Source organism: Peromyscus californicus, unplaced genomic scaffold (assembly GCF_007827085.1).
Source record: "Peromyscus californicus insignis strain IS unplaced genomic scaffold, ASM782708v3 Scaffold_9__1_contigs__length_137607984, whole genome shotgun sequence".
Lineage (NCBI taxonomy): Eukaryota > Metazoa > Chordata > Mammalia > Rodentia > Cricetidae > Peromyscus > Peromyscus californicus.
This window is the reverse complement of record NW_026294617.1, coordinates 66,014,658-66,036,400: the sequence shown is the minus strand read 5'-3', so window position 1 is coordinate 66,036,400 and position 21,743 is coordinate 66,014,658. Positions and strand designations below refer to the sequence as shown.

General features: G+C 38.0%; 2 protein-coding genes across 5 annotated transcripts in view; one reads left to right on the top strand and one right to left on the bottom strand.

Annotated features, from left to right (window-relative positions):
* Nucleotides 1-21,743, bottom strand: part of Lrba (LPS responsive beige-like anchor protein) — a 563,056-nt gene that overhangs the window by 220,842 nt on the left and 320,471 nt on the right. The window lies entirely within an intron of this gene.
* Nucleotides 18,846-21,441, top strand: Mab21l2 (mab-21 like 2). Its single transcript, XM_052731916.1, has one exon. It carries the CDS (start codon nucleotides 19,809-19,811, stop codon nucleotides 20,886-20,888), a length of 1,080 nt encoding a protein of 359 aa, XP_052587876.1. The 5' UTR covers nucleotides 18,846-19,808; the 3' UTR covers nucleotides 20,889-21,441.

The following is a 21,743-nucleotide window of genomic DNA, read 5'->3' as shown; positions in this document are numbered from 1 at the left end:
CTATCCAACTATTTTTTTTTCCCTAAAGCCATTTTGCTAATAGGTAAGTTAGTGTTTAAACAGCTTAGTGGTGACTACGTATTAAGACAGTGTAAATGGTCACCACTTCATCATATTCCACATACAAGTAAGTTTCTTGCAACTAAAGATGCTTCTACATAGGGAAAAGTGACCTGTGGCATATAAGAGACCCCACAAGATACACTTTGTTGCTTACAAGTAGATTAAACAGTATGACTAATATTCTGACCAATTCACAGCAATTTAAATCTGTGCTCACATTTTAGTAAAAATAACATAATTTCTAACTAATCATTATTTGTAAACTGAATTAGTATTTAGCTAGTACATTAGCTGTGAACAACCAATAACTGTATCTTAATATACAAATAGGATATAAAATTAAAGGAAAATACAATACTTTAAAAACAAACTAGAGGGACTAGAGAGAAGGCACAACCTATAAAGAGGAATGCACTCTGCCAACCCCTTGATTTCAAGTACAGAGACCTACCAAATGAGAAACCTTGCATTAGTGTTAACTTGTTATAGTGCTACTAAAAATGAAAATTCAGCCAGGCATGGTGGCACATGCCTTTAATCCTAGCTCTCAGGAGACAGAGGCAGGTGGATTTCTGTGAGTTCAAGTCCAGCCTTATTTACATAGTGAGTTTCATGACAGCCAGGATTACATAGAAAGACTTTGCCTTTAAAAGAAGAGGAGGTGGAGGAGGAAGAGGAGGAGGAGGAGGAGGAAGAGGAGGAGGAGGAAAGAAAATGAGCATTCAGTCTTTCCTTTACCCTAAAGAAGTGGGTAAATATAATTATGAATGCAATTACTGTATTAAATAGCAACCTACCAATTTCCACCCCCAAGCACACATACGGAATATCCTCCTATCTATGTCTTAGAATATAATATAGTCTCTATGGGATCATTTGACAACAGAGATGCTCTACTATGTATCTATTACTACTTTCAATCCACTGTAAATGGTCCAGCATTCATTACCTCAGCATCATGGACCATCCATCAGTCTCCACTATTCTCTTTCCATCTTGGTCTCCCTTTTAATTCTTCTATTTGCTTTGCTCACATGTTATCTATCTCCTGAGCCTCTTGGCTCTTGCATAAAGATTGGCCTTAAATGCACAAGGCTAGTCAACATCTTTTCCCCCGTCTGCAAATCTACCAATCAGCATATAATATTCTGTGCATCTAAGCTCTTTTCATTGTTGTTGAATATCACTGGTTATTTTCTAAGGATATTTCTTCTCCTATTTGCAATTGGAACATTAAATTATTCTGTAAAAGACTATATGTATGTGTGTGTGTGTGAAATATATATGTAATACATATATATATATTTACTTTTTCTGTGAATTATAAGAGGAAAGCAGCAAAGATAATCACACACACATACACACACATTGCTATAGGTAGCTATGATAAATGGCAATATAACTGCATATTGCTTTCTGTACACACAGGCAACTTCTGCTAACCCTCCCCTGTATGTTCTCAGAAAATGCTTGAAGGACGGGGGATGTGGAGATCATCCCTTAACTTCCTCTTGTGAAAATTATAGGAAGTAGGACCTGCCATGGCAGTTCACACCTGTAATCCCAGCACTCACAGACTAAGGCAGGAGTACTACTGTGAGTTTGGGGCCAGCTTGGAATATTGAGTCTAGAGTGTCTCAAAAACTAACAACAAAAATTATAAGAAACAGAGAAAACAAAGGAAAGTTGAACAATATGGGTTATCAGAACAGACAATAATATATAACCTATAATATATTATGGTGATATTTTATTTGTATTAAAATGTTATTTGTATGTTAATAAATAAAGTTGCCCGGGGGTCAGAGCTATTAGCAAGCCATAGGAAAGCAGGGCAGTGGTGGCGTAAGCTTGTAATTCCAGCACTTGGTAGGCAGAGCTGGGTAAGTCTCTGTGTGTTCAGGGATACAGCCATTATTGGATACACATGCCTTTAATCTTAATACCAATCATGGAAAACCTGGAGGCCTATACAGACAGGCCGTGAGGAGGCAGTCATGTGGTTTGGTTTACAACCAATGAGAAGGCAGGACAGGAACTCTATATAAAGACTTTAACACAGGGGTAGCTCTGGTTCGGAGAGGTAGGACCACCGCAGGAGGAAGGGTAAGGTTTTAGCTCTTAGCTCTGACCTCTTGGCTTTCTTCTTTGCATTGGTTCTGTGTTTCTTATTTAATAAGAAGGTTGGATACATCTACAATATATTTTCTTAAAAACTTATCTGCATACAAAATATTAAAAGTCTTCAATACCCAAATAGCAGAAACATTATCAGAAACTAAGATATACTAGGTTAACAAAATCAGACCTTATTCACTCTAGATGCACAGAATTAAGTTTATTTTCAAATGTTTTAACTTCATGGAAAATTTATATATAAGCCTAAAATACATAGACCTTCATAACCTAATAACATAAGGCTTATAAAATGCATATTATATGATGGCAAGAATGACATGTTTAAGATGTCTTATAAGAATGACATCTCTTTAGGATATCACACTGCTCATGTATCACATGGTATGGTAGTATATACAATACACATACATATAAGAATGTGCGCGCACATGCATGCGTATGGATTATCTCAAATGTGATAACTCTCCTGGTAATTCCAGCTGACACTTTCCATGCCAAAGCAGTAGGTGAGCTCAATGGGGTCCTGGCTTATTTCTTTAACATATAGAAGACATTACAAAATACAGTAAAACCACATAATCAAGGGTTCCTTAAAGGCACAGTGTAAACTAGATTTATATAAGTATATACATTTAAATATAGTAAACGAGCAACGAGAAAAATTAAAGCATACTAAACATGACTATTTGTACACGTTCACTGTTTTCATCTTTTGTTCAGATATGTTAAGTATATGTAAAATCAAAACATGGTGGTATGTTTGTCATTTGTCCTCATTTTAAACTATATTTTGAAACATTTAAAATATAATTAACATTCTAATTATGTAATGGTACAGTTGCAATTTTCCATAAGAAATACCCAAAGACAGAATCACATTTATGTTCTTGAGCTTTGAAAATTAAGTTATAGTAGCTGAATTATATCTGAAAGGGAATTTCTGAATGAATCAAACATGATTTAGTAAAACACAATATGAAAAAGAGTTGTTTCAATGAGCTATTTTAAAATGCTACTGGACTTTTTTCTAAATTAAATATTTAGATGACAGTTTATAAATTATTTCTAATCTTAAAATTTAAGGAATCAATGGCTGACAGCAATTTCAGACTTAAATGTTTTCACTAATATAAACAATAAGACAGTTACAAACATTTTAAATAAATATAACTTGGTCCTTTAATTAGTGAGCACGAACCCATTACATAACCAAAACATACAGACATGAGTTTGTAAGATATACTGAGTATTACAGCATTTGTAAAATTACACTTCATAAATTCCCATGTAAAAGCTGAACTCAAAATAGAAACTGAACTCAGTTTACTTCTAGAGCTTGCTATATTTGGTAAACTGCTTCCTCTTCCACAGTGTGGTGGTTTCAGTTTTGTGCAAAGCCTGCGTACAAATCACAATGTTTCTTAAGTAGAAATATGTAGCACTTTATTAACACCATTTCAATCTTAGAAACACCCAAATTTTAATTTCAAGATTTTTTTCTTATAATTTGTTACAAATTACTTGGGGAATGTCTAAAATTATTTTCTAAGGTAGTTTATATCACAAGCATTTTCTTAAAACTTACCTACAGGATGGTAATTGCCCAAGCTCTCTAGATCTCTCAGTGTTACTTGGTCCTGTCATAACATTTCATAGTGAAATGCCATGATTCTGTCCATCTTTTAGGACAATAGATGGGGCTAGGGATGGTGATACTTTCTCTTAATTCCCCAAAGGCAGGAGGGCTACAAAGAGCTCCAGGCCAGCAGTAGATGGAGAGGAGTTGGGGAGAGAGGAGAGGGGACAGGAAGGAGGGGAAAGGGTAAAGGGGAGAAGGGAGAAGAGACATGGGTAGTAAGAGAATGGAGGAGGCAGGAAGGGGGTCAGGAGCAAAGGGAGAGACGGGAAGAGAGAGAGTAGAGGGAAGGGGGAGAGGGATAAAGGGACAGGGGAGAAGGGAGAGGGTTGGGCTTGGTGGATGTTGCCTTTAATAGCAGCACTCAGAAGTCAGAATGGGGTGGATCTCTGTGAGTTCCAAGCCAGCTTAGTCTACACAGTAAGTTCCATATACATAGCCAGGGCTATGTAAAGAGACCCTGTCTCAAACAAACAAACAACAAAAAGGGGGAGGCCTAGGGAAAGGGGACGGGAGAAGGAAGAGAGGAAACAATTCACAGTAAAGAAGGTTTGGAGTTTCTTGTGAAGACAACAGTTGGTAATGTAACGGAAATCATTTCAGATGTGAGAAGGCGGAACTCACTTAAAAAGTATTAACTACTGTTGAGATGACATCTTACAGAAAACAGAATGGTAGTGACAGTATATCCATAAAAATCTGATGGCTTTAAATAAACTCAAAATCTACAAGGCATGTTTTAGTACTTCCTCATTTAAAATCAAATTATTTAATATCTCTACCTTGGTTTCTATATAAATACATAATAGAATGATATAACTCATTATGGACTCATTGAGAATATTATGACAAAGTTGCTTAGACTATTGCCTGGTACAAAATAAGAGCTCAATTAGCAGTATGCTGTGCATCTTATTTCAACTGAGTTTTGAAAGACTTTCTCATTACTCTACAAACTTCACACTGAACACTAGAATGTGGTGACAGATTTCTTGGAAAGAGGAGGGTATCACAATTATCAACTTGTCTATAAACATTTATTAAGCATGTGCTATGTACTTAGTCATAAAGTGCTACTAAGTAAATAAAATTTCTGCCTTCCGATAACTTTTTTTTTTTTTTTTTTTTTTTTTTTTGGTTTTTCGAGACAGGGTTTCTCTGTGTAGCTTTGCGCCTCTCCTGGAACTCACTTGGTAGCCCAGGCTGGCCTCGAACTCACAGAGATCCGCCTGGCTCTGCCTCCCGAGTGCTGGGATTAAAGGCGTGCGCCACCACCGCCCGGCTCCGATAACTTTTTATATTCAAAACATAATAAAAGGAAAGGAATACACAATATGATAAAGGAGATAACAGAAATTAAAACATGACTATGGAACTGTTTGAGATTAATGATACCTAGAATAGTGCAAATAAGAGTTCTTGGCAGCACATGTGACAGCTTCAAGGAAAGACAAAGACTTCAGGATGGGAATCAGTAAAAAAAAAAAAAAAAAAAGTCTATTTTATTCAATTCCCCTAAGTAAAACCCTATAAAGTGAAACAGCACATAAGCATGAATTTTTCAAAACAATTTATCTACTGCTGAGTCACTCAAAAGTTTCTCTTTTATCTTAAAATTATTATTATTTTATATGCATGAGTTTTCAGTCTGCATGCATGTCTGTGTGCCACATGGGTACCTGGTGCCCATGGAGGCCACAAGAAGGTATTAGATTCCCTGGAACTCTCATCACAGGCACTTGTGAGCCACCATGTGGGTGCTGGGAATCGAACCTGATCCTCTAGAAGATCAGCCAGTGCTCTTAACCTCTGAGACATCTCTCCAGCTCCTCTCTTTTGTCTTTTATTTCCAATACCTTCTCCAAAAACTCTATGACAACCTACAATCTAGCAAGTAGTAGATGGAATCCTCAGTCAATACAAATACTTGAATCCTGGTTCAGTGGGATAATCCTTAGTATAGATAATCCCAAATGAAAATGAACCAAGTTTATTTTACCAGCACTACTTACTTTCTTATAACTGTGCAAGTTGTTTTCTCATTATAGGTTAAAGTTTGATGACTGCATTACATTTTTGCGTAAATTACATTATTACATTTTAGATACATTTTTTTTTGTCAAAGGCACACACACATTAATAAACTTCACCTTGAAAACCCTCTTCACTAAAAACATGTCCAATGAATTACTAGAATTCTACACTTGTACATGAACTCTCAGGTTTTTTTTTTTTTTTTTTTTTTTTTTGGTTTTTCGAGACAGGGTTTCTGTGTAGCTTTGCGCCTTTCCTGGAACTCACTCTGTAGCTTGGCCTGGCCTTGAACTCACACAGAGCCGCCTGGTACTGGGATTAAAGGCGTGTGCCCCTACCGCCCGGCCGAGCTCTCACTTTTATTAGATTGTCAAAAACAACAAAATGAGAGATGGCTAGAAAAAAGAGAAGTAAAGATAATTCTGAAGTAGATTTGGATCAGAAGAATACAATTAGCCTCAACAAAGCAATCCTATATCACAAGTATGCAATCTTGGGCAAGTTACTCAATCTTCCCACAGCTCAGTTTCTGTATCTGTATAGTAATGATAACCTAATACTTACCTCAGAGTGAGTGTGAAAAATTTATGAATTAATTGCAGGCAAAACACTTATTATTGGGTCTGCAATGTGAGGATGTTCATATATATATATATATATTATTATTATTATTATTATTATTATTATTATTATTATTATTATTTCACGAGCATTTGCCAAGATCTGGTCAGTGAATAATATGCTCTAACAAAACAAATAGATATGAAAAAGGGGGAATCTACAGAAGTAATAAAGTAGGTCAGTCAAGTAGTCACAGGATCAACGAAATAGTAATCTATGTGCTTAAGATAAGAGGTAAGGCTGAGTGAATAAATATATGTTTAAATAAATATATGAAAGAAAGAACTATATATTTAACAATATTTAGATAGCTTCCAATCACCTAAAATTGTCTAAAAAAGTGGTATTAATAAGCAAGAGCATACTTCTTCTAGTACAGAACATGGAATCTCATCCATGGTTTGTTCAGCTTGCATAAGTCACAACTGATTGGACACAGTCCCTATGGACATGCCATTTCATCCAGACTGGACGGTTCATTAGTCATAATTACTATAACTGTACAGCAGAGACTGCAGTTTTATCCCATCATACATCTCTGATCAAGCTGCTTCAATTCTGCTTCATCAGCATGTGAAGTTACATTATCAGAGCTTTTTATTTTTCCAATCGGTAATTAACACAGATTATGCTTTTTATCAAAACATGTATTTGGCCTTCACATTTAATAGCCAGGGCCCTAACCTGACCACTATTTGACCTCTAGCATTATAAAATCACCTAAACAACATGAATCATCAAATAAAATTCAGAATGTTGTAGCAGAAATTAAACAAAGAAAAGAACTGACCTGTGTTAAAAGCATAAGCTGATTGCACTTATCTAAATCGAGACTGTCTTTGCTTCTCATTAAACATTAAATTGCACACCAGAAGAACACATCATGCATATTTATTGTTTTGCACTGTCACTTCTAAAAGACTCATACCACAATTAGTGTTTCTCTCAAATTGCATGCTACATAAAGAAATTTCCTATGAAGCCTGAAGACAGAGTAATGTAGAAAACTGTTAAAGGTTAAAGAACACAGATAATAGATTTCACTGAATACTAAAGTGTAATACGCGCACTCCAGAAACGAAAAGGTTGCCAAAACATGGCTCAAATGTAAAATACTGAATGAAACTGATGTGTCAGGATTTTTTTCTTTCCAATTTCTTTTTGAGAACAATAGAGGACTAAAAGGCCTGTCTCACTATCTTCATGTGAAAAGTGTTCCCAGTACAGGATGCATGAACAATCATAATCGACAGTTACAGGCAGGCACTGAGGCTGCAAAAATCCCAGAGTAATTAGTGTTGTCTGAATGCAATGACATCTGTGTTCTCATGGTTGTTGAGACATGTCAGGACAATAAGATGTATATGAAATAATATGACAAGCATTGCAAATGTCCTTCTAAAAGGTCTTGCGCTTTGGAGAGCAACTGAAAAAATAACACATGCCATCTACTTTTTTGGAAGCAATATATTTTAGATTAAAAGATCTAAAAAGGTTTTCTGAATCACTCATCCCCTTTTTTGTAAGTACAGAGCATTTGCTCGGGATACAGTAATATGATATGAAAAAACCTGCTTCTTTTTGAAACTTTCTTAATGTCTGTGATCCTGTGCAAGGTAGTATATGTGTCATTTCTTTCAGTGACAAAATCAAGAATATTTTAACCTAACAATCCTTTGGTACTGTATATAAAATAGTCTGTAATTGTAGTTAAACACCTTAGGATCACGTTTGCATTTTTTATTACAATGGGAGGCCAGTTTGTTTGTATTAACAAGTCTTTGTCTTAGGACACCTAAAGCCTTGCTGTAATGGTGTCTATTGCTAAGCCCTCTCTCTCCAGGCTGCAGCAGTATGTTTGAGCATGCACTTGCTCCAAGAAAGACATTAGTCATCATTAACAGAAGCACTGACACCAAATCTAAGTGCCTCTCCACAATGGCCAAGTGGCAATCATCTTTCTCTTACACTGTCACTGCTGATTAGGATTTTCTTTCATGAAAATTTAATTTGTCCCCTTTCTGAAGCTTTTTTTCATTCCTAAAAAAACAATATATTCAAGAAGGTTACAAATGTAGTACAAGAAGTTCTACCTCTAATACAGTGAATGATCGAGAAATTCCAAGGTTCTTAAGCTAAATCTTTTCACCTAAGCCAGCAGGAGAATACAGACCAAGTCAATGATTTATAAACAGCAGAAGAAAAGCAATGATCCTAAAAGAAATCCTGCATGAAGAATCTACACGCCCAAAAAGGTGGTTAACATTCATTGAGGGATCTGAATAACATTTCCCCAAATAATAGCCACACAATTCTAAAGCTTCTTAAAACACTTCTAGTAGCCATCTTCCTCAAATTCAGATTTTATTTTCTATATCTTAAAAAGAAAACAGGATGGAATGCTCAAACAGATATGCCACTATCACCTTAAAAAAATACTTTTAAGTACCAATACTTTTGCTGTGCGTTAAACTGCTGGTTTGTGCTTCCTTTCAAAGGGATTTGTAGTTTGCTGGCGACAAGTAGAAGTGATTCATGTGTCCATGCAGGGTGCTCCACAGCTAGATGATGCTACAGATTAAACTTGGGTCTGCAGAATGTCACAGTGTTAAACAAGATATCATAACGATAAGTTATTTAAGGAAGTTTAAAAAAACATTTACTTTTCTGTCTTATTTCAATTTGTTTAAAGTTTGTAGAAAATGTAAACATGTGATAATTTGCAAAGATCATGGAACAACCCCAACTCCTAGTTATAAATATTATATTCTTTTATATTACTTATATACTGAAACAAAACAGATTGATTTAAATGTAAAATATCTCAAAATTAGAAAAAAATCCAGTTTTAGTCAAAAGTTGTTATATATTTGGGGTCACATGAATATAAATTGTATCTTCTTTAAATGTAACTATCCACATGAATGTTTTAAATCAAAGTTCAGAAATAATCATAATTTGTCAAATTTTAACAATTAAATGACCCCTCTATCCTTATTATTTTATTGTGAAAAATATTAAAACACAAACTTTAAGGTCAAATAACAACCACTTAGTTGCATTTACAAAAGTTCAAGTCTCCCCTCCCCCACCCCCATTTCTAATTGGTCTGTAGTTAAAACTTTTAGAGATTAGGAATTTTAATGTATTTGGAAACATAAATTTTAATTAATTAAATTTGGTGATAGAATAATCACCAAAGAAAGTGTTAGTCTAATAAAAGTAAAACTTTATAACCTAAATTAAATATCTTTTTAGATTACCCTTAGAAATAATTGGGTCATTTCTATCTTAGCTAAGTAACCCCAGTTCTGATTTTCAAAGTTGCACAGGCACATTCAAATCAGAAGTTCAAAATGTTACCACATTGTAACTGCTTCTTCCATTGCCGGATCTTTTACATGTTTAAGAAGAGAAGTTTAGCTCTGTAACTTCCATTCCTCAACCTAAACCTCCCAGGCACTTGTCAGTTAAGGGTTGGGCGATTTATTGACCGCCTCTGGATGCATACTGTCAGTGCTGAAGGAAATATGAGGGAGGGTTGTCGCTACTGTTCTGGAGCTCATTGATAATGACATACCTGCCTCTGTCACCCATTACCCATACTACAAACTACTTAGACCTAACTGAAAAATCAATAGCCTACTTGCACTGGTTCCTGTGGCTGCCTCCTTTGATTGTCAGCTCCTGTCTAGGGTCAGCACTTACATGAAAGGGGCTGTGACTGCCTGATGCTTTCAGGACAACCTAACGATATGAAACTAGCCAACAGAACAGTAAATTCTGTCTCCCTGCCCTCCTCATCAATTAGGCTTTGACTAGGCTTGCCTGTAGAAACCTGACCTTTTAAGTTTAGGTGAATATGGACTAGCTGAACACACCATTGCCCTCAGCACTGAGCCAGGAAATCTACTGACAGGTTAAACAAAACAGAAGGTTGTAACTGTCATAATTTGCATTGCACTTTCACGCCAACAAGGGTGTTATCAGTGGGGGCAAGCCCTGGAACACACAACTCCAGCACCCTTAAGCCACACTACTCATAAATTTTCAAGTGAAGTGAGATAAAACATAAATTCACAAATAGCAATGCATTTCTCATCTCTTGGTCTTTTAGGTTTGCACTTTGCAAACCCACAGAGTGCCCATCAACAACTCTCCTGGTGGCCACCTGGTACTCCTAAATGCACTGATGAGGGACTTCCAGTGAACTTAACACAAAAGTGAAGTACTCAGCTATGCTCATTTAAAAGCTATATCAGAGAGAACTCACAATACAGCAAAGAGAATGCTGATCTATATTTGAAAATGAGAACAATTGGATCACAATCTATTTTATCTTGCATCACTTCTCTCCATACTAAACATCCACAATCTTAGACAAGCAAGGAATTGCATATGGGAAAGGAAGTGTTGAAAGTATTTCCTCCCACGATTCTCTGATACAGCATCTTTTACAGTTTGAGAGAAAACTAGGAACATCTGTAAAAATCAAAGATGTTAACACATTTATGCCTGTCAAATCTTCTGATGAAAACAAGCGAAGAGCATGGGAAAGTATAAAAATTTCCTTCTTTAGGGACACATGTGTGAGAACCACTTCCCAGATTGGATACATATTTTAATAAATTATGAACTTAGAAAACCATAGCTTCTTGGAGCCATGTCATTTCTCTAAGAAGATACATTTTAAAATTAACTGTAAACTCGAAATCCTTTGTCTTCAAAAACTAATATTTACAAAACATCAATCTTCATGAAAATATCTAAACTGTGAATCCATTCATTACTTAGGAAAGAAAAAGTATCTGCCAGCCTTGCTCACACCTTTAAATGCATAGTATCTTTATAAGAATACACACCGTGCTTCATTTCAATGCTCCAATTTTTTTTTAATTTCTCTCAAGTTGTTCTTTTGTTGTCTTTCCCAACTACCAGTAATCTAGAATGTATGGTTTTTTAAAGAAAGGGTCTGAAAGATCTGTAATTATCTATGGTTTTTCTCATTAAAAATTGTCATAACCCTATACCAGAGCAACACTGAAAGGCTAAAATTTCACAGAAAGTATTATGATTAAAATAAGCTCATCAAGTTCAACAATGACTTCTGTTATACTATTTGCTGTTAGGACAGACAAGACAAGCGATCACCTAATCCAAACACCCTATTTCAGAACTGAATACAGTTTATTATACTCTACATACCTGCAATTCTAGCACTGAGGAGGTGAATGCAAGCCAGAGGCAAGCCTGAGGCAAACAGTGAGGCCCCATCTTAAAAACCATTTTTGAGAAATGGGTAGTGACTGTGACTTGATCACGTCACTCTGACAGCTTTTGTTTCTCAAGTGGATCCTCTCTACTAACACTCACAAGAATATCCCTTTATGTAATCCAGTAGGCTCTGTACAGCAACAACCTTACACCTTTAAAAAAAAATCTATTTATATAGTTCATTAAATATTTACAGAAAGTTTTGGTTAGTTTTTAAAAAAATGCTGCAAATTTTAGAGCATTTAAGAAAAAGTTACTGTACACAAATAAATGTTGGGATTAGAGGACCTAGTGGAGTATAGTTGGAACCTTACTGACCTCGCTGATGATTAACTATGCATCTGGTAGCCTTGCAGGTCCTCTGTGTGCACCTAGCTGATAGCAAAGTGAAAGGGCATGGACAGTGTCTGCTCCCAGCAAGCAAATCACTTAGAAACAGTCAGAGGCACAGATCAAAGATTTTCAACTTTATCTACACTGATTTAAAAACCTACTAACTTGGATTTTGTCTACAGACAAAACAAGTTAGAAAATAAGAGGATGACTCTTTAGGGTCTGAAGATAACAAGAGAAGATAGAAAGGGAAAATTCAGAGAAGAAACAGAGGGCAGAACTTGATATTCACAGGCCAAAGCAGCTGTTTTTTATCCTCACTGTATTTCAGATGGTTGTAGGAAAAAAAGTTTTGATTTCTTGGATCTCAAGCATTATTTCTACTACACAGATGTCTTACGACTTTCTGTTGCTTCTTAGTCACTACAAGAAATCAGAGAAACCACCTTCTCTGCATAGCATATAACTTTTACTCTAACTTAAAACATCTGAAGGAAGATTAGGATTTTAACATTTTAATTAAAAGTAGCACATTCATTAAAAATGTTCTGCTGTCTCAGGGGGATATTATTTCAAGTCAGTTACTATCAATATACCACAAATGGAGTATTGTACGGATTGTGCAATAAAGTGTATAAACTGGCTAGTTTTCTTTTTTTTTATTTATTTTTTATTTTTTTAGGTTTTTATTATTTATTTATTTATTTATTTATTTTTTAGTTTTCTTAAAGTGTAATAAAAACGTACTCCTATGATGTGCTTATCTGGTAATTTCAAACATGGGTCCTCAAAAATATCCCATGTGGCCTGAGAACAATATGGAGCAAACTTTGAAGTCTTATATTTTAATCTCTTTCATTAATGTCTGCTACTAAGCATAAGAGACAACAGAAATAGAATAACAGCACCAAGATTTCAAGAAATATATATTACTATATACAATGTACTAAAGTTGTATTATTTTCATAAACATCACACCTTTGAGCCATAAAATCCTGATTTCTTTACCAATAAATTCAGTATTGACTAATTCTGGTTTACTGACCATCTTATGAAAATGACATTAAATCCCAGGTAAATGTTGTTCCTTAGGAAGAAGAGACCCAAATAGCAATCCATATATTATATGCTCAGCCCTTAATAGTTAAGACTTGGATCTGCTACTTGAATCCTCTCCTCTGAGATTATAGTGAAAACCAGAAGTTATTAAAGCTAAAGCTATTTGGCAGGTAAATTTTAATATTTTACTTACGGTACATTAATAAGTTTAAATTGCTTGAAATTTTTATTTAAATAAGAAAAGGAAGAAGGTAGTAACAGAAAGAAACTTATCAGAACAAATGCTTATGTATGGGAATAAAAGAATGAAATAACCAAAAAATGTGTACCTTTAAAATGAAAAGAAGCTAATGATTTCTTGGTAATGGCAAAAACCATATATAACATAGATGAGACTACAGTAAAGTTCAAGTACTTGCTAAGTTTGCTTGTGTTCATGCTTTATACTCTCCAGCCCTCCTATAATGGTGCTTACCTTTCAGTCAGGCTACAGGCTATTTTCATTCGCCAAGCAGAAGTTTCCTACTTTATTTAGTCTTGTATTATCTCGGTGAAATCAAATTATGTATAGTTTAATGTGGTACTCATTTGAACAGTTATTGTTCAACTTGGGAGAAAAACTTAACATATATATTATATTACCCACTTCTCATCTTACTAAATGATGCTAGAGTTATAAATGGACTAGTTTAATTTGTGCAAATACAACAGTAATAAACAGTAATATGGGAGGTAATTTAAAAAACTCAGTATGTCCACCAAACAATACCTATGACAAGTTCATAAAACTGTGTTTTTCAGTACCATTCGACAAGTTTGCTGTGCAAAGTCAAGACTATCACTTTACCTGACATAACATTATCTTAAGTTCAAACTATTTAAATGGGAACAATACCCTTAGGTTACCAATCAAAGAGATGCGAGGGTTTTCGGTTGCTTTGAAGCTATTTTGTAAAACAGAATGAAGTATTTTAACAGCATGCTTGGCCATTTAAAATAATTAATAGACAATAAAAATGAAGTATTCAAAGAAAATATTCAATTACTGGTTATTACAAATTAATTCCAGAATAATAAATAGCAATACCTTAGAAACATTCTGTGGAAAACTTCAGAGTTTTGGAAAATCACATCAGTGATTGGCAGACAATGACAGATAATAGTAAAGAAAACTGTATATAGTATACTCTCCATAATTGTTACAATTTCTTGCATATATTTAAATTCAGTTACTTATACAAAATTCCATCAAAACCAGCACACTAACAAACCATGTTTGGGTAATTTCCTTTCTTTCCAGCTTTTACTAATAGTTTAAAGAATAGTTTTTATTTCCAAAATTATATTTTGACCACAATATTAGAAATTTGTTTTCTAAAAGTCAAGTATTTTTTTATAATGACATCAATTAATTCAATATCTAAAGATTAAAACTCTAGTCACTACATAGATACTAGATTTGTGAAAGTTAGATCAGGGGCTAAGAATATATACAGGCAAAAACTGAGTCCTTTGCATTCTGAAAAGTATAAGTACTTCAGAGACTTTTTAAAAGAGAATAATTTAATTATTTCTTGAATGTTTCTAAAATGTTTATAGGAAGTCAAGACCTTTCATATAAAATCTGTGTATTCCCTGTAAAGATTGTTAGACTCCTCTATACTATTTTTATACACCATAAAATAGATACACCTTTTAAATCTCACTAATCTGATAAAGTAAAAACTGCACTGAAGTTTAATCCAGTAAACATATCTCTAAGGGAAGATCAGCACAGAACAAAACAGTTTAGGGCTTCTGTGCTCAGTGCAAACGTAAACAGGATTATGACTGTCAGGCACACAGAAGCTCTGGCTTCTGAGAAAACCGTGGACTGCTGCATCCGTCCTCCCCAGCCACACACCCCTGCAGCAGCAGCCGGCTTCTTCCTGGCCATGCAGGGCTGTATGAAGATGACAGGCAAAGGGCATTCGCTTGCTTTTTTCTCCCAGACTGTTTTCCCCTAAATGGAAGACAGGGTTCTTTTTCAAAGCACTTAAGTGGGTCTAAGTCAATGTTAACAGAAAATATAACTGAATTCTCTAGGCAAGAAAGTTTTATAATTGGGTTATTTACTACTTTTCAAGAAAACTTTGAAAAAAATCCAAGTTCAATATTGTTTAGGATAAAATACTATCACTTAAGACTTTAGCCTAACTGCCTATTATTTTTCAACTAGAAGAATGTTCAGCTTAAGTACTCTGTAGGCTCACCTCCTGATTTTAGCACTGTTCTCCATACCATATCCTGATTCCAATTTTAACTGTTAAAAAAATCCCTCAGATTTAAATACAGCAACCTTCTTTCAAATAACCTGTAGGTAACTTTTTAATTTCCAAGTTAGTGCTCACAATGGTTTCAATGAAGGAGGATATATAATTAATCACTACAAGTTTATTTAATTATGATTAAGTAAAACCAGGATACAAAGAGAAGTAATCTGGCTGATTTCTGGACCTTAAACATTCACATATTCCAAAAAACTAGTAGAGTGATTGCTCTAACCAGACTCAATTTTTAAAGGACCAGGAACCAATGTTTTAAACGTGTACATATTTTAGTTTCTAGTTACTAAAAACACGCCCACCTCAGTACATTTCTAGATGTTCCCATTGTAGTGACAGACAATGTTATGCCCAGAGAAGTCTGAAGGTTCTGCATTACCTACAGTCCAAAGGGGGAGAAACCACCCTCCATGTCCTCCTTCCTTTTAGTAATGTCTTGCAGCCAGCTAGCCCAACACCACAGTTCTGGGCAGAAGCATGCTGATACTGGCACTGCCTAAACCAAACAAACAAGATGTTTAACAGTCAAATAAAATGTCCTGCAGTCTCCCTAATGAATTTGTCAAGGACCATCAGATTTCGCTCCCCCTCCTTTGCCTCATTAACTCAAGTATGATGAGACGGATTATAACAAGAGAATACAGATCAATCGGTCTGAAGACTTGAAGTGGCTTTTAGCCTCTAGAGTTTCTTTCTCTCTCAGTCTTCTTAATAGAACATCGTATCTTCTGCAGAAGGAGCTGCCACTTCGTTTTAATACATCATCAAGGAGCTGCTGATGGACTTCTATACCAACATACATAAAAGCGGAGGTGACAGGGGCTCTTCAATTATAGCCTCCTCAGATACCGTTTCCCCCTTCAATTATTCAACCAGGGAGAAGAGCCGCAAACAGCAGAAGCTGCTCTCCACCAAGGCAGTGGAGAGAGGTAGGGGGAGGGGGCAGTGTTTGCTGGAAGTGTTTAAGTTTATTGCTGGAATGATGTTTCTAATTAGCACCACAGCGATAAATTAAAGTCGCCTTTGTTTAACTGATTTATTATTTACTAGAGCATCTACCTTAGACAGGGTAAATTGGTAATGAATTGTTTTTAAATCAAAACATTTGTAACGTTTTATCATTCTTCGCCTCTAGGTAGAAGTGGAGAAACCGTGGACAAGGGTGCATGATGTGAGGAAACTTGCTCGGATTGGAAGAGGTGAATGCAGCGGGCGCGCCTGTCCTGTAGCTGGAAGACTTGGCAGGCAGCGCTGGGACCGCCGGCACCAAGGACTTGCACTGGCTCTCACGGGCATCTCTGGCCACGTGCATGCTGCAGACCTAGCCCCTGGAGGATGTGGAGGAACTCTGCACCTGGGCCTTGCCATCAGTCTCCGCCCAGTGCTGCCTTGTTCCAAGCTTCTCCCTATGGTCCCACACCCCATGAGCGCAGCCCTCTGGCCAGTAACGCCTCCAGAGCCCGGACTGCAGAATGCGCCTGGTTATCGATGTGAGCTAGGTCCAGCAGCAGCAGCTTTTCCTGACCGACCGGCGGGAAAGCTGCAGCCAGCTGCCCAGTACTGCCATCATTCCTAGGAACTCCTCTGAAACTGCTGTCCCAGAGGCTCGCTGATGCTTACTTTGCAAGGTTCTTCCCAACACCTTGCTACTGAAGACAGTCCCTAAGCAATAAATCCCGCTTGGTTTTAAAAAGAAAAAGCCAAATACTCTTTAGAAAGGAGTTTTAGCAACAAGGGGAGGCCAGCCAAGTCTCAAGCCATCCGGACACACCAAAGACTAAGAACGAAGGAAAGGGTAGCGATTCAAATGTCTCACGCCAAGAAAGAGAAATTAGCTTTCCCGTTAGCAAATGAATGCAGGTTCTGGTTGGGTTTCAAAAATGCAAGCCAAGTTTTCCTACAGGGTTTCACAAAAGCTACACACTGGATTTTGCACACACACACAAAGCCACAGGTTTTATTTACCCCCACATATAACTCACATCTGAAATATGATCAGCCAAGTCAAACTAAAAATAGTCCTAACTACCTGAGTGTATTAAAAAGACTGAGAATCCTGACATCTTAAATGCAAAGATAAACTCCGTAGCAAGTCAATCACCTTGCTATAGCCCTTACTCTTCCAAAAGTCCTACAAGGCAGCAGCCGCACAGCTTGTTAAGGATAATACATATTCTAAAGAACACACATGAGTTTCGGTGGGATGCCAGCAGAGGAGGAAGGCCATCTGGGTAATCAATAACAGGACAGTTATAGATTTTTGTCCCAGTCAAGTCCTTTAAAAGCAAGAGTCAATTATGAAAATAACATGACTTTAAATCAGAAGCTGCACTGCCTGAGAATACATTCAAAAGTAAAGTCGTAGTATTAAAATAGTAAGAAAACTTGAATTCAGGTTCAATTTTCTTTTCCTTCATTTCGATTTAATCCAAAACGATTTTAGTAGCTTATTTTAACCAGCAAGTATAACCTAGTGATGTGTACCACACATAATTTACATTGTTTCTCAGAACTCAAGTATTTTCTCTCTTGTTATCTGTTACTTCTTGTAATAGTAAAATAATGGCCCAAAATATCCGATCTAAATTATGAAATCATGATCAAACAACCTATTTGGACTAGTTTTTGTACTGTTCTGTTTTTTCAACATCATATGGAAATTACTAACCAGAGATTTATGGTTATAAACCCTCATCATATAACGCTCCTTTACATATACACAGCAGTTGCTCTGGCTCCTGGCAACAATGGGGTAGGCAGAAAAAGAAGGAAAACTTTACTAGAGGAAAAAAAAAGAAAAAATAGATATCAAAATGTAAGTCCTTTCCCGAGCTCCCCTTCCTGCTCCCATCTACCTTCAAGCCAAAGACAGTTTGTTAGAGTCTGCACCTTGTGCAGAGTGGTCAGAAAATTAAAAACAAAAGTGAGCCTCGCTGGAACCACTACTCCTTTCCAGCCCTTGCTCCAGCCTTTCCAGAGCAGAATCCCTTCTACAAAGAATCTCCTCTTCTTCATGGCAACTGGTAAGAAAAGAGGCTAAAGAAGATAGGACTATAAAGTGAGTGAGAGCATTTGACTTCTATCTTGTCCTATTTTCTTACCCCCCCCCCCCCATCAAGTGCAGTGTGGTGGGGGCCAGGGTTCCAAGCTTGTCTTCTCTCTCTCTCTTTCTCTCGGATTGGCTAAAGCACTGACAGCTTGCATAGGGATTGTAGGAACTGAAGCTCCACCCCCTCACGATGGCCCACAGACCATTCATAAACTAAGAGAGAGAGAGAGAGAGAGAGAGAGAGAGAGAGAGAGAGAGAGAGAGAGAGAGAGAGAGAGAGAGAGAGAGAGAGAGAGAGGGGTGGGGGGGCAGGTATCAGAGGACAGGAGGGAGAAGTGGAGCCTGCACAAGCAACCCAGAGGAGAGGAAAAACCCGGACTCCTTAGAACTGCACACCAGATACAACGCAAGCAGGGACTCAGTCACACTAAAATAGATTTTGCGAGGGCCAAAAGTATAAATAACGAGGCAGAAATGAATATCAAACAACTTGCAGCGGGTTGCACCTAGAGAGAGGCAGGAAGACCCCCCCCCCCCAAACAAACCAACTCAATCCAAACAACGCCTCCAGTAGGAAACCAGGAAAACTGCGACGACGACACAACCCCTGAGAAGAAGGAGACCAGCACGCTGAGACCGCGGGGCGTCTGCAAACCTCAGAGTGCACAGCGGCCTGAGCTGTACTTCACTGCTCTCCAGGCATTAATTACATCCTTCACTTTCCTTTTGGGGGAGGGTAAGAAAGGCATCACCTACGCTGAGTGAAGGCGTCCTACCAGCGAGGGAGAAGTTTAAGAATGAACGACTGAATGTTTTGCTCTTATTTTAAAATTTTCTTTGGCACTTATAAGACTTCATTTTCAGATATCTGGGCAACCGTGGCTGCTGCGGACATCTAAGCCTAACCTCTTGGTAACCTAATTTTTTTTTTTCTCTTACCATCTAATCCATTTTCTCCCGCACAAGAAGTTCGTTTTTATTTATCTTTATTTCACTTATCAAAAGACAGCGAAAAAGTGCCAGCTAGTACTTTAAAAAAAATATTCTTTCTAATTTTCTGCGGAAGAAAGGAAAAAAGATTTCCAAAGAGGGAAAAGAAAAGGCCAGCCGGCTATATCACCAGCCGGTCAGCCCAGGTGGAAAGCAAGAGTAAAATTGGGGCTTCAGGGGGAACGCACCGCCTTTCCACAGCCGCAGGGCCACCACCAGTGTGTGAGCCTTGGATCCCTCAACGTATTGCGAGACGCCGGTGTACAGCCCGGACCTGTGCCCCAACATGATCGCCGCTCAGGCCAAGCTGGTTTACCAGCTCAATAAATACTACACCGAGCGCTGCCAGGCGCGCAAGGCTGCAATCGCCAAGACCATCCGAGAGGTCTGCAAGGTAGTGTCGGATGTGCTAAAGGAAGTGGAGGTGCAGGAGCCGCGTTTCATCAGCTCTCTGAGCGAAATCGATGCCCGCTACGAGGGGCTGGAGGTCATCTCACCCACCGAGTTCGAGGTGGTGCTCTACCTCAACCAGATGGGCGTCTTCAACTTTGTGGACGACGGATCTCTGCCGGGCTGTGCGGTGCTCAAACTAAGCGACGGGCGGAAGCGGAGCATGTCTCTCTGGGTCGAGTTCATCACAGCTTCTGGCTATCTCTCTGCGCGCAAGATCCGCTCGCGTTTCCAGACACTGGTCGCCCAGGCGGTGGACAAATGCAGCTACCGGGACGTGGTCAAGATGATCGCCGACACCAGTGAGGTCAAGTTGCGCATCAGGGAGCGCTACGTGGTGCAAATCACTCCAGCGTTCAAGTGCACCGGGATCTGGCCTCGCAGCGCGGCACAGTGGCCTATGCCCCACATCCCCTGGCCCGGCCCCAATCGCGTGGCGGAGGTCAAGGCCGAAGGGTTCAACTTGCTCTCCAAGGAGTGCTACTCGCTGACTGGCAAGCAGAGCTCGGCAGAAAGCGACGCCTGGGTGCTGCAGTTCGGTGAGGCGGAGAACCGCTTGCTGATGGGAGGCTGTAGAAACAAGTGCCTCTCGGTGCTGAAGACGCTGCGGGACCGCCACCTGGAGCTGCCCGGCCAGCCGCTCAATAACTACCACATGAAGACGCTGCTGCTGTACGAGTGCGAGAAACACCCGAGGGAAACGGACTGGGACGAGGCTTGCCTGGGCGACCGCCTGAACGGCATCCTGCTGCAGCTCATCTCCTGCCTGCAGTGCCGCCGCTGCCCTCACTACTTTTTGCCCAACCTCGACCTCTTCCAGGGCAAGCCCCACTCGGCCCTGGAGAGCGCTGCCAAGCAGACCTGGAGGTTGGCCAGGGAAATCCTCACCAATCCCAAAAGCTTAGACAAACTATAGAGTGCTGCGGATTGTGTGAAAAGCAACACAGATGGGCATGCTCTCAGAACACACACACACGCAGCAACAGCAAAAATTCTAAACACAAACTTTTATGGAAATCACCTGAAAGAACCGGAGTGGGTGGAAGACCTCCTTAATTAAGAAGCAAACAAAAGAGGGCAAGCCGACCAAACAAATTTACATTCTTGCACAAAAGTGATCCTTTCCTTCCAAACAATGTGAATTTAAAGATCACACAAAAGAAGCAATCGGGCTTTGCCACAACAAAATGAAACCCAAGGTACATTTTTCAAATCCATGTATAGTAGCTTCCCCTCTTTTCCTTCTTTACACCCTCCTTGTTATGGGTTGCCTGAGTGATTATCACCAAGTGAGAAAAATTATTTAACTCTATGTGAAATTTCTTTTTACAAAGTTTTCCTGACGTGAAGTGTGTCTCAGTGCCAATGTCAATGTGCCCCTCCCTCCTTCTTTTGCACCTCTAAACCTGGCCCTAAATGTCTTGCTGAAACCAGTAAACTAGTAATAAAAATATTACTTTACATTGTAATTGGCTGCTTGTGGGTTGTTCTTGAATGAAGGCAGATGAGATCACTTTCTAACTTACAAGACGTGAGCTTGAGCTAAATTCAGGAAGCTTTTTTGAACTTTGGTTTGCAAAGCTTAAAATACAGCATATTCTGGAGAATTAATTGTACAAATTTCCACCAAAATCCTTGGTAAAAAGTAAAATAAAAATTTTACTCAATATAACATATATTTGTTCTGTAGATTTTAACAGTAATCTTATGCAATACTTAGAAAACAGAACAACGTATTTTTATCCTAAAGTACAAAATAATAAAAAAGCCT